The 17243-nt window shown below is 44.8% G+C and overlaps 2 protein-coding genes across 14 annotated transcripts; both read right to left on the bottom strand.

Annotated features, from left to right (window-relative positions):
• Positions 1–484: 484 nt before the first annotated feature.
• On the bottom strand, positions 485–9876 carry LOC119549931 (glutaminase liver isoform, mitochondrial). Of its 13 annotated transcripts, none has more exons than XM_037858299.1 (7): positions 9464–9873; positions 6351–6457; positions 4169–4198; positions 3379–3618; positions 2950–3323; positions 1221–2251; positions 485–1127 (listed from the first exon to the last, which is right to left on the bottom strand). In XM_037858299.1, exons 1-7 carry the CDS (start codon positions 9662–9664, stop codon positions 948–950), a joined length of 2163 nt encoding a protein of 720 aa, XP_037714227.1. In that variant the 5' UTR covers positions 9665–9873; the 3' UTR covers positions 485–947. The 13 variants fall into 13 exon arrangements, with proteins under 13 accessions (XP_037714227.1, XP_037714228.1, XP_037714235.1 ...); XM_037858300.1 differs by having other exon boundaries at positions 4169–4195; XM_037858307.1 differs by lacking the exon at positions 9464–9873 and adding an exon at positions 6727–6762.
• A 797-nt stretch (positions 9877–10673) lies between these two features.
• Positions 10674–16891, bottom strand: LOC119549909 (nucleoporin NUP188 homolog). Its single transcript, XM_037858229.1, has 8 exons — positions 16754–16891; positions 15451–16688; positions 15278–15387; positions 14255–15219; positions 12129–14199; positions 11911–12065; positions 11634–11847; positions 10674–11574 (listed from the first exon to the last, which is right to left on the bottom strand). The coding sequence occupies exons 1-8, from the start codon at positions 16777–16779 to the stop codon at positions 10741–10743; spliced, it is 5613 nt and encodes a 1870-aa protein (XP_037714157.1). The 5' UTR covers positions 16780–16891; the 3' UTR covers positions 10674–10740.
• Positions 16892–17243: the final 352 nt, after the last annotated feature.

Here is a 17243-nt window from a genome sequence, read left to right as displayed (position 1 = left end):
TATCACATTTGGTTATCGCCACAGCTTCCAAGAAAAGCTTACGTTTAAAGCTTAGTTTAGTGAAGAACTTTATTAATTCTTTTAGGTTTATAAACCTTTTATAAAGGTATACAAATTTAAACAAAACTCACGTATTTTATTTCGAAAGATCTTAAAGCTTCATAACTACCAACGCTTTGTTTGTAATTTTTGTAATAGTCAGTTTTATTATACTACAAGAAACAAAATGTTTTTAGGTTTTATCTTTACCAATTTATTAAATTTGTAAGGGCTGAATTTATCAAAACATCAATTACTGATATACATTAGTGTTAGGAAAGTTCTATACACCACACATAAATACTTTTTAAAACTTGAATTTGAACATTGAATCATTATAAATGCAATTGTTACATAAAAACCGTAGAATATTGGTTTTACGAATGCAACTTTGAAGTCCTTTGCAAATCCTCCACCTTGAAAGCAATTCAGACCTTTTAAACCATTTAAGTAAAGATATGCCATATATTTTGTGTTTTTCAGCTAACTAGATATATATTAAACATCAATCAAGTATGTCTGCACATAGCTCGATAATAATACACTTACAAACGCATACAAATATCAATTGACAAGTACGAATGCAATACATTTAGGCGGGTCACAGACCCCAATTTGTGGGTTAGTAGATATTCGTAAAGATTATTGTCATTGTTTCGTAGGATACCCTGGAATATTGAGGCTAACTAAGCACTACTAAGTACAAGTACAAATGCCGCTCGTGCAGCGGATCCTGCTCGAAGGACCTCGACTTGCACGTGGGATGACTACTACAAATGATATAGGACTAACCGACCAGCGCGATTTGGGTACTCTTAACTTTAATCTAATACGTCATATATAAACTAAAAGGTTGTGCGAATAATTTAGTCGGAGAGATTCTGCGGGGATCCTCGATCTCTGGGCGCTTATAATCCCGGCTTGGTCTTGTCATCGATGCTGCTGGCGCTGCCGGCGCTCGCCGTGCTTCCCGCGTCCGATGGCACCGGACTGGATCGCCCTGATCCCGCCCTCGATCCGGATTCCGCGGGCGTGGGAATGGGACTGGTGGCCGGACTGGTCTCCAGGTCGCTCGTGCTGCAGATTTCCTGGAAAGTGAGATTGGAATTCAGCTTGGGCTTGTCAACACTCTGGATTGGCAGGGCCATCTTCTTCGGACTTGAGCATGGACTTGAACTGACCTCATCCGCCTGTGTCTTGGTAGTAACTGCCTCGGGCTGGCACTCCTCGTTGGGCTGGTCGACCTTCTCCGCCCAGGAGCGCAGGAACTCCACCACGTGGCTGTGGCCGAAGTTCTCGGCTTCATCCACGGGCAGGTTGCCCCAACGGTCCTTGGGGTTGTGGGGAACGTGGCACTGCTCCAATAGGAACTTGACGCACTCCAGGTGACCCTCGGAGGCGGCCAAATGCAGGGCGGTGCGACCATCGTAGTCCGCCAAGGTGATGTCCATCCCGGAGAGACGATGGCGACGCAAGGCTGTCACATCTCCGCTGGCAGCTGAAAAGAGCAGATTCACAATGGACAGGCCCTTGGTCTCGTAGCGGTGCTTCCGCGGATCCTTCTTGTTGGACAGATGCTTCAGGTTGTCGTAGCGATGGAAGTTGAACATGGAGACCAGCTCCTCGCAGAACTGCAGTCCCCGCACCGTGTTGCCCAGGTGGTCCAGGGGCGGGGACCAGGCAAAGATGCCCATCACGTTGGGGATGACCAGCATCATGCCGCCGCTCACTCCGGACTTGGCCGGCAGTCCCACCTTGAAGGCGAACTGACCGGAGTAGTCGTACGTGCCGCAGGAGTGCATGATCGACAGCACATCCCGGATTACTTCCGGCCGGAACACCTTCTCCTCGGTGGTGGGACAGATGCCTCCGTTGGCCAGACTGGCGGCGATCACGGACATGGCCTCGCAGTTGGTCTCCATGGAGCAGCACTGAAAGTAAAAGTCCATCACCTCCTTCAGGTTGGTGCGCTTGGGGAAGCACTTGTTCTCGCGCATGTAGAAGCCCAGGGCGTAGTTCCGGTCGGCTGCCTCCCGCTCGGACAGGAACACGGCGTTGTTGAAGCCGATGTATTCTCCGCCGGACAGCCGCTTGAACCAGGACATGGTGTAGTCGAAGATCTCCGCGGAGGTCATGTCGGGCTTGACCAGAGCGTTCATCAGGGAACAGGTGAGGATGGCCCCAGCGTTGATCATCGGATTGTGCGGTTTCTCTGTGGAGATTGGAAATAATTTGAAAACATAAATATAGCGCAACTCTTGCTCACTAGCTTAGCTTAACTTATTAAATAAAAACTGGCAAATGTTGAACTCCATTGCAAATACATTTGTAGAGTACTGGACAGATATTTTAAAATGTTTTAGTCCGCGCTATTTAAAGTTAAAAGGTTTTTATAATTAAGAAAACCAATAACAAAAAAAAAGGTACATTAAAAAGTATATACAGAGAGAAGAGGAATGAACATATAACAGAAACTAGTTTATCCAAAATGTGGTTTCTTTTACTTTAAACTTTAAAGGGAATAGGTTTTTTTGATTATTTAAAAATCGTATTCTAAACATTCTATCATTGTTCATTTTTGTTTAAAAATAAATTGTTCTTCCGAATTCATAATTAGATTTAAGCCTAATCAAATTGTGATTTGTATAAATATTTGTATCTATATATTTATAGTATATTTGTATCTGACCAAAGTTTGCTTCGATTCGAGTGTTACTGTCGAACGATACTGTTTAGCATTACACCGATTTCTAGCTATTAGGATCGATTCTAAAACAAAGTTGCATAAACTTTACTCCCAAACAACTTCTTCTATTATTCCTATTACTATTTCTTCTATTATCTACTTCTAAAGTGAGAGTTCGTTGTACAAGTTCGTTTATAATTGGCAAGTTCCCTGTTTCCACTCACTGTTCTGATCCAGGACGAGCTCATTGAAGTTCCTGCCACTGGGCTCCTGGCCCACATACGAGTGCACCACCTTGGGTCCCAGTTTCTCCAGGGCAATGGCATAGGTGAGGGGCTTGCTGCAACTCTGGAGGGTGAAGGGCACCTCCACATCGCCGATGGAGAAGCGCTGACCATCAATGGTGCAGATGCTCAGACCCCAGGAGTCGGGATTATAGCGAGACAGCTGCGGAATATAGTCGGCCAACTTGCCCAGAGTGTTCGTCTTGCAGCGGTTGTAGATGTCCTCGATGTCCTTGACGAAACTCGTAAAGTCGGGGATCACAAACTGCTGCCGGAAGGCCTTGGCGATCAGAACGATATTGGGGGCCACCACTCTGAGAAAGGCAGAGATGTGATGATGTGATCGAAATACACCTGGCCAAAACTTACGCCTTGAAGGTCTCCCGGTTGAGGTGCTGAGTCTCCGCCGAAGAACCAGTCTCGTAATTGTTCAACTTGTGCACTTTCTTCAAATTGTCCATCAGTTCCCGCACCCTCGGATCGTTCCTGCGGATGCCAGTGGTCTTCAGTCCGGCCAGGAATTTGCCCATCGAGATGAGGCCCGTCTCCTCGCTGGCGAACATGTCGAATAGCACATCCTCCGCGTTTCGCTGCTCCTGCTCCCGATGGCTGTGAATAGAACAACAACCAGTTAACACGCTGGAAATTAGCGAAATAGTTTTGAAGCCACAGAAAAGCAATTGGGTTTAGGGCACCTGCTAATTGAGCGGCGATCCCCGACTGAATTTTAGCATGCGTGTGTGGAAAAGCAAGACAAAAATCACAGAAAATATATAGCACTACTTCTACGGGGGGTTTGGTTTGGAGGCGTAAAATGGGGATTTTAGAGGGGTTTGTCTTTGGCCAACTGGCGCTGAGCTCCATGTGCTAATTGGCTCACAGACATCTAATGCAGCGCGGCCAAACAAAAACTGCCAAGATCCAGTTGGGCCTTTCTAAATATAGATATTCCTCCATTTCTAGCTGATTTGATTCATTTGGATGCTTTTCGGAACTATCAATTCGGGAAATCATTTCGCGCAGACTTCAATTAACTCCAATTAGTTGAGTTGGGCTTGATTAAGAGATCGTTTGGGTTATGGTTCATAGCTTGGCAACTAAGATTCAACTAAAATTCTACTGGGGAGGGTGCGCAAGAACAGTTCAATCGATTACTCACGGCCGCATCGAATAGTGGCGTCGCTGACTGCTAAAAGAGTGATAAACAGGATGATCAGACAGCAATTGTTAGTTAGATTTCCATATGTCGACCATAAGGAGCGTGTAATGAGCGTCAATCAACGCAATTTTCGTATTATTGGAGGGTTTTTGGGGTGTGTCATATAGATAAAGGGGCGTGTAATGTGCACAGTCTATTTTTACGATCCACTCGATACCATACGTACATACTCGTTTTGTCCCTGCCCCTGACTGTCTGTTTGGGTTGGCCTTCCGGCACTATTTTTACCTGATTATCGCGGAAATAGTACGCACTATAGTGCCGCGGCGATTCTGCAGAGAGATGCCCTCGATTATTTCCTCGATGATGGCCGCCGTCTCCGTGGTTTCCTGCTCCTTGCCCCTCCGGTAGTTCTCCTCCCGCTCCTTGGTCTCCCCGTCCTCGCTCTGCCGCTTCAGGGCCTCCATTTCACTTGTTTGCACCATCCCGGCGTATACGTGATATTCGAGGGGTTCAGTCTGTTTCGACTTATATCAGTGTCTATTTTATTTTTCTGGCTTTCGAACTCGGATCGCCTTGACTTGAGCGCTGAGCTGTTGCAAGTTTAATGGGAACAGCAGTAAGCGCGCCGGCATTTTATACATTAGCGGAAAGTGTGACTTTTGCTGCTGCTCCCAGCGAACGGAGCACTTAGATAGCCAAACGGATAGACGACCGGAGATCGGAGACCGGAGAGCGGTGGGTGCTGAGCAGGGCACCACGGAGAGCCGAGTCGGAATGTGCTAATTTCTAAATCATGTTATTGCCAATAAAATAAATTAATTAACTCCTTTTGCTCTATACAAACCCCGGCTGGTACACAAAAACCCACACGAGCTCACACAACCGCAGAGTAGATATGGCTGGATTTATGGCATTATAATGGCACTGGGCATTGTCTGGCCCCTATAGACCAGCTATTCACATGGGCAGCACTTCAGCACCGATAAGGAGGACAACGTCACGCGACGGAACCCCTATACTTCTTTTTTTTCTTCGTTCCGATAAGGAGGTGGGCACGTCTCCGGATGATTCACAATTACCTGATATATTTCGTTATCACCTTGATGAACGTCTCCTTCTGGCTTTTGGTGCAGAGTCCGGCGACCATTTCGGCTATGATTCCGGCGTCGATAAGATCCGCATCATCCTGAACCCGTTCCTTGCCCCCTTCAGTGCCGGACAGGGGTTCTTCGATGGGCACTTCCGCCTTCTGCTCCGTCTCCTTGACGGCGTTTCGCTTGACCAGTTCAATCAGCTCCTCCCCCGTCATGGACTTCAGGTCCTCCACTATCTTCTGCCGGATGCTGTCCTTGAACTGGTCCGCCTCCTCGGCGGTGTATCCGTCCAGCGGGAGAGGTGCCCTCTCGGTGGCATACTGCAGCAGGTTCCAACTACGATCGCCCATCATTTCGATGATATTATAGATAAAATCCTGCTTTTTCACTGTGCAAACTTGCGGCCCGTCACCGCCGAAATGAGCCCATTCGACGAACAGCCAATGGTTTTATAGTTCGCCAACATTATATGTACATTGTACATACATCAGAGCCAATACACACATATAATTCAGCAGACCCAAAAAGAGTGAGCGAATTCGATTTTTATCTTCGTTTAATAAACGTATGTTAATTTATTTTTATGCGCTGGCGATTGCCGGCAATTAGCGCTTGCTTTCTGGGCAGATACCTCCCTTTGGAGCACCCAGCCCCATCCCTCCTAAATGCTTGAAACAAAAGGGGAGCCCACAAAATATTTACCCCAAAAGTGCCATCAAAATATTTTCGCGATTTCTTTGGACTTTGGCAGAGATTGTTAATTTTGTGTGTCAACGGTTTGGGGCGGTTGTTTTCAAAACAATATTTTCCGAACTAAGAATAGCACTGTAAGCTGCAGCGGATCTAAAAATGGATTATTGGCATATGAAATGTGGCCTGGTAGCAGGGAACTTTGTTGACCCAACTGATTCTGGCCACGTGGTAAATAGTTGGGAATCGCAATCACAGACGGGGCAGGTGCAAATGAGTGGGCAAATATTTTGTAATCCCAACAATTAGTGACTGGTGCATTTGTGCTCTGATTTGCATTGTTTCCAGGTGTAAGGTGACAGTGAAGATGGGAAAGGTTCGGATCGTGTACTCACAGCTTGGCATTATCCTCTTTGGTCTTTGGAGTGGAACTGGTGTCGTAGAAGGACAACTTCCGATTGGCGAACACCAAATTCAACAGCGGTGGAGCGCGCAGTTTCTTCTGAAATGGACAAACAATGGGTTGAGTGTTACAGCTCTAGTTCAGGTCAGGAATTCCCAGTTAGAGTCACGTATTCCAAGTTATGTCAAGTGCCAACCATACGGCACGTACTAGCATATTTTAAAGGTATGTCCAATGTATACCGCAACTGGATCGAAGTGGAAATAATGGCCAAATGCCGTATACGAGCACCTTTTATAGTAAGAAGGGCTGGTCTATCCAAACTTTAGTGAAATCCCCAAAACTCGGCAACAAAACTCAAAGCTTACAAGGATGGTGATAACTATCATACTGCTTTGGCTTTTCTCTTTTTAATATTTCTCCAATATTTGCAATGCAATCTTCCAGCACATTATTAATTTGGAAAAATATTCTCATCATATTTACACACTTTTCTCAGCCTACTAACATTTTCGTATCAGCTTTATTTGCGTTAATGGAAAAGTGTAATCAATTATTAATGTAACCGAATACTTTAGGACCTGCCTTGAGTCCTAAGTACAATTGGATTGGATTACCTAGCGGATGACGCCAGCGGAACGGATGTCTCTGTACTTTTCTTCATTTCCTTTCATTTGTAATTGCGGAAAATACATTTCCTTTACTAGGAATAGCAAGTTCCACAAGTATTGCTCTTCTCCTGATTAAAACATGCCAATATTGACTTTGCGATTTAAATGGAAACAAAATGTTTGAATTATTTGCAAAGGGTGAATCTTTGCCACCAATATCTGTTTTCATTGTTAAGCTCTTTTCGCACTCGCTGCTTATTTGTGTATTATTAAATACATATTTAAGCGAAAGAAAGTCATGTGAGGGGAATATATCGTACAATAACAACTCAGGTGCGGCATACAAGTAAAAAGAATATAATATTTGGCAAACAAGTTTCCGTTCAAGGGGCCTGTCACCATTAGCGTGGGACTTTGGCACCTTTTAAATTGGGATACGAAGAGCTGACGAACCTTTGACGCACAACTCGAAGTGCAGAGATTTTTTTCAGAAAAAGAGAAAATTACTTGATGGAAATGAGGGAGGTATAGTATCTCGTGCACAAAAGATCTAATTTTGATGAAACCTCCCACAACTTCAACTCGATTATGTCAATGTATTACGAAATAAATTTGTAATAAACCTCTGTCTTTCCATTAAAAACGTCGCTTTCGTTTTTTACGCAGCTAAAGTTTTAATTAATACGTTATGTTTAAAAGCTAGGTTGGCAATTCTTAAACTAATTGCCGTGTGGAATGGCTTCCGAAAAAGCATTGTGTGTATAGCAGTTGTGAATCGCGGTTATAAAATACATTTCATTAGTGTTTCTTTCCATATATATTTTATAGAACAAACTTTATTTTATCTACGAATTTCTTATCCAACATAACATCTCTCTCGAAATCGAGCTGATTTGTTCAACGTTTTTAAAAATGTTTCTCAGTTCATCAGAAGAGCAAGAGAGTATCCAAATTTTGAATTTATGAATTCAGAGAACTACTTAACACTCTTGTTCTCTTTCCTACTCTTCCCTAGTCACCATGTTAGAAGTGAAGGGGCTAGGTTTTAGTGTTGTGGCACCTAAAATATTAATACGAACATTCGCGCGTATGCAAAATATTTATGACTGTGTGCTCTTCCATTTCTCCCATGGCAACGAAAGAACGCAAAACAATTTCGATTAGTGATGGACTTTTGCCAAATCTTAGCTAGCTTAATACCAATCCATAATTTTTTCCATATGAAATACTTCTGATGTGAGTTTATTTGTGCTTTAATATACTTATTTGTTTTTTTGTGGTTGCCATGCTCACGTTTACACTATTTATTTTCGGGTGACAGTTTCGCGTGACTTTAACACCCGAGAGTCTGTGAATCACATACACATTAAAAAATGCCTCACAGTTGTATCGGTGGAATAATTGTTTAAACATATGAACTATTGTTCCAATTTTTAGTTGTCTACGAATATTAACCGAATTTGAATCTAGCGGGTATAATACAAAATAATCGCAAGGCATGGCGCATTAGAATTTTTATGAGGACATCATAAGATTTTTTTAACAAAACACTATAAGGTTTAAAAATAACACAGATTTATTTAGCTATCAACATTACATAAATCATAATTTAATGCTGATAAGTTTTTGAGTTCAACGGATAAGATAAACACTTTCTTGAAGGAAAAAACTCATATATTTAAAAATTTGTATGATAAAACTAATCTTTAATGAACTATTTTTTTTCGGAGTGAAGTGTACATTTTTTTATGGACCAACATTCTTGCTGGTGTTTCACGAGCGAAAATATAAATAATAAAAAGCTGATTTTGTATAACAATTTCGATCCCCCTCCCAATCTCACAATCAGTGTTTCAATGTCTCGGTCAGCGTCTCGCCGCTGTCTGATTTTTGGACATTTTTATATACTTGTTGACAACCAGTACTATTATATTGGGAGTTTCACATGTCACATGTGGTTTCGGGGATTAAGGATTGGTGTGTCAGTTGATTTTCACCTGATTAGCACCTATTTCCCCAAATTTGTCATGATAATTTCGCAATTAATTTGCCCGGTAGTCTAGTCGCCGCAATCCCAGATGCGATAAGATAGGCCACATTATCTTTTTTGGGGAGAGACAGGACACAGTGGGTGTGTTATCTGGATATTGCGTCAGTCACGCCGCTCTGGGCATTTATCTAATTAAACTAATGCCCCGCCGTCTTCTTTTTAAAATATAGCGTTGTCAGGCTGAATGAAAGTCATATGCCCTTACGTGCCTAAAACCAGATCCGATATCTCCCAATTGTTTAGATTTTAAATCTATTTTTGGATCTCTGCAAATACTTTGTTTTTCCGCCAGCATTTTGTTTTTCCACATCTGTGCGGATTATGCGTACACTTCAGTGATATGACATGAAAAATCAATAGCCGGGCGAAATTAAGGCCCAAAAATGTACACAGTCAGCTGTTTTGTGACTCAACCCCCATTCATAATCCCGTCGCGAAACTCACCTCTTTGCATATTTTCTGCTGCAGCTGTTTGCCCGTGTGTCCGAACTTGGCGCGCTTCGAGAGATCCGTCTCCTGGTCCAACAGCTCCGCGGGCTCGGCGGCGGAGGCCTTGGCACGATGCTGGTGGTGGACCAACACCTGTCCCTGGGTCGTCAGCAGACGAAGGTTGCGACCGGCTAGCGAGGTAACACCTTTAAGCATTATCACAATCACTGACTCGGCTGATTTGGTTGCCCTAATGACGACGCTGTCTCTCTGATTCTTCGCTTCTCGGATCCGGATTATCGGATGCCCAACAGGGGTAAACCTTAGTGCTCGTACTTGGTGTCTGGGTCTTGACTTGCGGACTTCGTTCACGTTGCGTATACGCTCCGTTGTCTGCACATGCGTTCTGTTTTACCAATCGCTGGGAACTAAACGCCGAAAGCAGAAGCCCATAATCAGCTCAGCGCTGCCGCAAAATCGCTGGCAGCGAAAAAGCAGCGACGATTACTTCTTCGGTCAGTGAGTGAGCATAACCGGGAGCTCTCTTTTCCTTTCCTCTGGGGGAGCGTTCAAGACTCTTCCAGCGGTGGTATTTCTCTTTGATGTGAGTGGGCGATGACGTTTCTAGGGGCTCGTCTAAGCTAGTGACGTCACTTAAGAAATTGTGTTGAGTGCGTCAGTACACTGAGAGTAAACATAGGAGAGTTTATGGAAAATTTTAAATTTGTTCAGTTGGGGTCTATACATATATTATAAAATTAAATGGGGGTGGGGTTCAAACAAATTTTTACTCCTGCGAAAAATAATTATTTTATTTGTTACATAAATGGTTTTCATTTTGTCAAAAATAAGTAAAACTATGGTGTGGACAGTCCCTTATGTGGAATATTTTCGGTATACCAGGGACTAAAGTATTATGAGCTTTAAAATTGAAGACAAACCAAATGGGGACAACACCAATTAGTTATTTATTATAACATTAACTTATTTAATTATTTGATAAAATTAAGAAAAAGCTTATTTTTAAAAAATTGAAAATAACAGTTATTCTTCAAGACTAAAGACTAAAACAATTTTCTAACGTTGATATCGATATATGCTGACAAATTATTTAATATAGTCCAAATGTTACGAAGAGTACTTTTTAAATTTCATCCCTAGCTGAATTTAAATTTGGTTTATCTATAAATTCAGAAAATAACCAGAAGGGAAACAATACAAAAAATTATTTTTAGTGTACAAACTTTATTCAATATTCCGTAGACCACTTAACAATGAAGAGGGTAAACAGCTCAGTCGCAATGGGGCATCACATTGAAGAGGGCCGACATCAGCTGGAGGTAGTCCTCTTCCACCATCTGAACCTGCGACAATTCAGAATATCCATTCTCCGAGGGCGGGGGGAAGAACTGCAGGTCAATGGCAGCCAATTCGTCCTCCAGGAAGGCCTCGCCCGCCTGCTGAGCGGGATACAAACGCTTCCGGCTATCCCTGGCATCCAAAGTCGAGGACATGGCTGCACCTTGAGGTGCCGCTATGGGACTCATTTCGCTGCTCATGTCGAAGTTGTGTGGCGGAGGAGTGCGTTGCTGTTGCTGTAGGTGCAGTCTGCGAACCACATTAACTCGCAGCTCGTTAGTAGTTGCGTTGCTGCGGCGCACAATGTCCGAGCTCCGGGATGAACTGGAGGAACCCCTCGCTGGATCGGAGAACTTGACCTTGTAGTGCCCGTGCTTGCGTCGTAGCCACGGACTCCGGTTTTCCTTGTAATCCGATATCACCTTGCGGCGCACGAACTCATTGAAGATCACCAGCTCGTTGCTTATGTCCCGGCGCACGATTTGTTTCCAGCGAGTTTCCAGATTTGGGGAGCGTATTATATAGATGGCCTGCGAAGCCACCAGCATGAGCAGGTGCTCCAACGCCAGCAGACAAAGCTGACTATCCATGTTGGAGAGCAACTCACTGGCTGGACAGCTGACGGACGAAATTGAGACGGTGGACAGAGATTTGGAGAAGGTGCGATTGGTCTGGTTGCCTACACAGATGTCTGCATCATCGCTGTCCCCGGACTGCTCCACAGTGGGAAGTGTATTAAGGGGTGCCTCATTGAAGCCATGATTTTGCTGCAGAATTAATAGTATGAGTTAAAGGTACAACTCATTGCGATTTCACGTCTACATACCATATTTAAAGCCTTCACGTATATGTTAACCAAGTTGAGGATGATTCCAAATGTGAGCGTCACATTCTCTTCGTTCAACTTGGGTGCTCCAAACTTCACATCCAGCAGTGCTGAGTGCTTGGAAGGGTCGTATACACTGCAGCACAATAACTCCATCAAATCAGGGCTGAATCTCAATAAGGACTTTACGCAGTAAATAATAATATCCGTGAGGCTATAACAAGATAAGTAAGAATATTGAAAAATGTATTACATAAAGTTTTAAAGGAAAACTCACTCATTGCAGGCAGAAATGATTTCATCATCAATTGTTATAGCATCGGTGCTGCGCAGGATTTCCAGCTGCGAGCGTCGACCAGCCAGGAGACACTTCAGGTTTCTTTGCTGATGGAACAATGATGAGCAGTGACACAAAAGACTCTGTACTGCACGCTGTAGATCGAAAATATCAGGGATTACAATCATAACCAGACGATCCGTCAATATTGAACTCACCATTATATTAGCGAGCGATATATCGTTGTCTTGTTTCCACTCTTTGTGGTGTTCCGTAAGACTGGCCACCAAGGTAACAGCTGCTTTTATTAGTTGCATGGCTGCCGGTTCTAAAGATTGTTTGCTCAGTAGCAAGGCATCCTCTAGGAACACAGCGTGAATACCAACAAACTGGAAAGCTTCTTGGAGGAAGCATCTCTTGTGCTTTTCGTAGATGATGGTAACGAGCTCGATACCCCTAGCGTACACAGGCCACCACTGCTCCACTGTCCAGCGCTCTACATCACCCGCCGCCGGCTTAGTGAACTCATACTTGGACTGCAGAAGTTCCCTCGGCGGCAGCAGTTTCAGCCACAAGTGCTCTCCCACATCGCAGTGCAGGAACTCCACGGAGCAGTGGCCCTTGGCGAATACGATTAAGACATCCAGGAGCTGGACACTAAGAACCTGTTTACTAAACAAGGGCAGTGTTTTGGAGACGCAGCGCACGAGCCGTTGAAATAGACGAACTGACACAAAAGGCAGATCCCAGTTTCCGGGACCATCGTTATGGAAAATGGTGGCCACAGCCTTTAGTAGATTGAGGCACAGGATCAGTGAGTTGGTGGAAGCCTTGCTGTCTGAATTGTCCGAACTATTCAAGGATTGTGTTTTTTCCATGTTCACCGAGTTCTCCATATGCTGAAGCTCGCTGCAAATGATGCTTACGACGGAGTTAAGGAAACGAAGGGCGATAGACGAGTCCCGGATAAGCAGATCGGTGTAAAGATGAGTGCATTTGGTCACAATGGCCAAGCATGCTTCTTTGGCCCTTACATGCTGATCCTCGTAGCAGGAGCAAATGCGATTCATGAGCTGCAACAGCAGCTCCATCAGTTCCTGCTCCTCCTCCTCGCTGTTCGTGTACGAGTGCTTAAATTGAAGTAGAAGGAACACGTACAGTTCGGCCAGTATGATAAAGGGACGCATGTCCTCGAGATAGTGTGAGCGATCGACCAAAACTTTTAGGCACTTCTGGGCCATCAGCTTGAATTGCGACTCGGGTATGGTCATGAACTTTGGTTGTTTCTTCAGCAAAATCACTATCAGATCTTTGAAAGCTTGCAGGCAGCAGATCCAGTCGGGCAGCTCGTCGGAGGTACTCAAGTTATTTGCAGCCGGAACCTTCGGCATGTTGAAAACGTAATTTAGCCAGGTCCCAAAATGCTCCGCCCGAAAGAATTTGTTCATCACCTCCAGCAATGCTGCATTGCTTACAGTGCCCGTGTAGACCTCAATGGATATGATGTTTAGGAGCTGTGTGTAGATCCTTACATTTGGCTGAAGTTCGGTGAAGAGCGGTGCACAGAGCTTTTGCCAAAACTGATTATCCTTTAGCAGTTCGTCCACTAGCATCTGCAGATTATGCTTCCAGAGCGAGTGGAAGATGTTCATGATCTTGGCGGGTAACGCCTGCTGTATGGTCAGTGGTTCTACTTGAAGGGCATCCAGAAACTCTCGCATGTAAGTCACAATACTCTCGCCAATATTAGGAACACATTCTTTGCCAAAGAAAGAGCGGGAGCGTTTGTCCTGGGCGTAATTGACCTTAAAGAAAGCTTCAGTAACGCCCGGTTGCTTAGCAATACAAGCGTCCACAAGCTCCAGGATGGCTAGCTTGATCGAATCGCTTTCCAACTCATCAGGCAACTTCTGCATAAAGGTCAATCTGATTTGATCCGCCTCCATATCCAAACAGGCCAAAAGAGACATGTTGAACTCGAGAGCGATTCTCTTTAGCAAGCGGCAGGACAGGATCGGTAGCCACCTATCAAAAATGTTGCTCATGTAGCTGCATACTGTGGGAATTATGCGCAGAGTATCGCGCTGTTTGGGTTGCGTGTATATCAACGCCTCCAGTGGTGATAGGGTGTCACTGCTTCCATACACCTTGTCCTTCAGACGGAGCAACTGCATCAGAATGCGCATGGACAAGCGCACAAGCATCATTAAACCGTGTGGCTGCTGCTGCATCCAATTCGTCTCCAGCTCCATGGTATACTGTACATAGGCGTTGCCAACACCTACGAATCTGATGATAAATATTGTAGTCAGAATTTTGTGATTATAAGTAAACAAAGACTCACCTCAAAAGAATGAGACCATTATCCAAGTTCAAAAGCGAGTAGACGCACACCTTTAGCAAGAGTTCACGCTGCTTGCACGTGGATCCACTACTGGTGTTAAACAAATCCAAGATGTCGCAGATGAAACTCAGAACCTCAAAGTAAATTTTGTTTCTCTCCAACTGAGAGCGGAAGTGCCAGGTGTGCAAGTGTGGAAACACATCCCTCAGCAGGAATATCAGACCCGGAATTTCTACTTGGATATGACGATTCCGTTTCAGTTTGGTGTAGGTGCGCAGGAACCCGAGGTAAGAAAGTAGGAATTCGTAGCGCTCGCTCTTCTTCTCAACGTTATCAATGACGGAACCGAGGAAGCGCGACTCGAAGCCAACTCCACTGGCATTAGCATACATCTTGAAGTCATATTGGGATCCCTGGCCAACGGTAGGCAGGATGTACAGGTTGCTGATTCGTGAAAATATCTCTTCGTCCACCAGCGGCAGCAGAGCTGTGCAAACATTTAAGCAACTGGAAAGAAGTCCGACTGGAGGGCACTGGACACTCTTGAACTTGTGCAGCAGATCGACGCACATCTCGGTGGGATGCACCATCTCGGCGCTAATGCCAGAAATGGATTGACTGAGCTTGACGGCGCTTTCTAAAAATCTTAAGCCAGCTTCCACATGACGGATGCGCTCGCTGGATTCAAAGTCACCATGTAGGTGACCCGTCTCCCGCAACAGACAGTTAATCTCGTGGTGAAGTGCATCGAAGAAGTTAACCTGGGTGCGAAAGTGCATAAAGCAGCCGGAGGGATGTTGTATGGCGGTGCAACTAGTTCCTGCTGGTATGGTAAAGTCGATTCTCGGAAAGGGACGTACACTGGCTATAAGCTCAAATTCATCCGTGTCCACCTCTCTAAGTTTATGCTGATTCTCGTCGTACAGGAGAGCCAGTATGGGCAGAGATTCCAGCTGACTTTTTACCTGTATAAATAAAATTAATTAAGCTAACGTCTGTAGATATAACAGATGCCTGGCTTACATAGTTGCCTTGTCCTGCTTTTGTAAGCGATTGTGCCAGTTTCGACAGATGTGCAAATTCTAGGGGAAAGTTCTCCAAAAGAGTTTTGTAGAGTGACCGCGGGCCATCATCTGGATAAGAATAAATCCTTTGGTTTTACACATTTGTGTATTTTATTATAATGTAATACTGACCTTCCCGACTGCAGAAGTCCTTAGCTATGTGAGACCAGGAAAGAAGTTCGCAGAGTAATTCGTATATGCCTTCATATCGGGCACAGCTGCCATCGCCATCGAACAGGTTGCACATGTATCCTAACTGGTTATAGATCGTCTTGCGCACAATCCGCGAGAGCATCGAGTCATCGGCGTACATGGAATGCCTCGCAATTAGGTGCAGTTGGACAAAGCACTTCAGATCTACGGCTCGCTTTCCCAGCTGACGGCACCGTAACAGACTGGAAGCGTCGTCGGCATCGTTGGTCCCTCGCAGGCGAAGCAGCATCCAAACGAGTAGCAATGGGCCGTGCTCCGGCCGATGGTGCATACTGGAAATGTCCACCTGTAGATCATCTATCAGTTTTTCAATCAGGTTGGTGTGCTCCAGCGGTTTCTCAAAGTCCAGGCACTTTAGAATGAGCATCAGCTCGGAGTAGGTTAGGCTGCGGATTAACTCCTGGTGATATGGTTGGCTGTCGTCGAGATAATTCTGAATCTTTCCGAAAGAGTGTTGCTTGCATGCGGCGAATATCCTCTTGATCTGCTCCAAGCCCATGGGCAGGTGTTCCGCCAGCAGGAGCAGGATGTGCAGCACCTCGTTGATCTCGCGGGCGTTCCTCTCCGACCAGGCAATCAAACGCTCCGTGGAGTGGAAGCACTCGCCCGCCATCAGCTTTCTGGGAGGCAGTTCGCCAATCAGGCCCTCTAGTTGGCCTAAGTATGAATCTCTTAGGCGGGAGAGGGTAATCTTCTCTACCACGGCGCGATACTCCTTGTTGTAGGGGTGGTTCGGTACACGGTGAAACACGATCAGGTTCTTAACGATCTTGAGGACGATCATGCGTTCCAGCGAGTAGTAGTGACGAATGTCCTCGTGCAGCTTGGCCATGTTAGTCTCGGTGGAGATTAGTTGGGTGAGCAGGCTAGCCGAGCCGCGGTACTCCTGGGTGAGGTAATAGCACAGAATCTCCCAGCACTGGGCGGATTCCAGATCCAGCAGATCCTGCAGTCGCTCGGTGAAGGGCAGCAGCTTGTCCTGCTTCTTCTCTTTGAGCAGCGAGCCCAACTGGACGTTGGACGCGCTCTTGGGCTTGAATTGGAGCACCCCGGCCTGCAGTTCTGTGGCCACGTTCATCAGCTCCTCCCGTACCGTTTCCTGGGGCGTCTCATAGTGGATTCCGGAGACCATCTGCCACAGGCGCTTCCAGTCGGTGCTGCAGATCGAAATTACAGGGGATTACATTCAGGCATCCGTTACTTCCGAACTCCAAGTACTTACATCACGCTCTTCTCCACCGCAGGCATTGTTTTCGCTCTTTCTTAACAACTAAAATGTACAATTTAATAACAATTTAATAACAAATAGTGCTCCACGCGCAATTTCGCGGCGTTGGATAGGTGGCAACTCTAAAAAAGCCGCAATAACTAGGTGGTAACTCTAACAATATTTCGATAAAACGATAACTAATTTTTTTGAAATGTCCGTTAGAAATTTTACCTACAGTGGGGACTCGCAGAATAAACTGCTTATAAGTGTATAGCATAAAAATAGGATACATATAATATAAGATTACATTCGAAAAATTGACAACTTGTCACAGCTGTATGAACCATTTTGTTGCTGAAATTATCTGTTAAACTTTCAATAATTCAGAAATTTAATATTATATCAGACTTCTAAATAAAATTATTTTTTGTTCCTTTTCTAACAATTTCACTAATTTTTGGTAAATTGTGGACAATTCCAATTCGTCCATGCTGTACACTTC

Source organism: Drosophila subpulchrella, chromosome 2R (genome assembly GCF_014743375.2).
Source record: "Drosophila subpulchrella strain 33 F10 #4 breed RU33 chromosome 2R, RU_Dsub_v1.1 Primary Assembly, whole genome shotgun sequence".
In the NCBI taxonomy this organism is placed as follows: Eukaryota; Metazoa; Arthropoda; class Insecta; order Diptera; family Drosophilidae; genus Drosophila; species Drosophila subpulchrella.
Note: the sequence above shows the minus strand (reverse complement) of the source record. Positions and strands in the feature narration are given on the sequence as shown.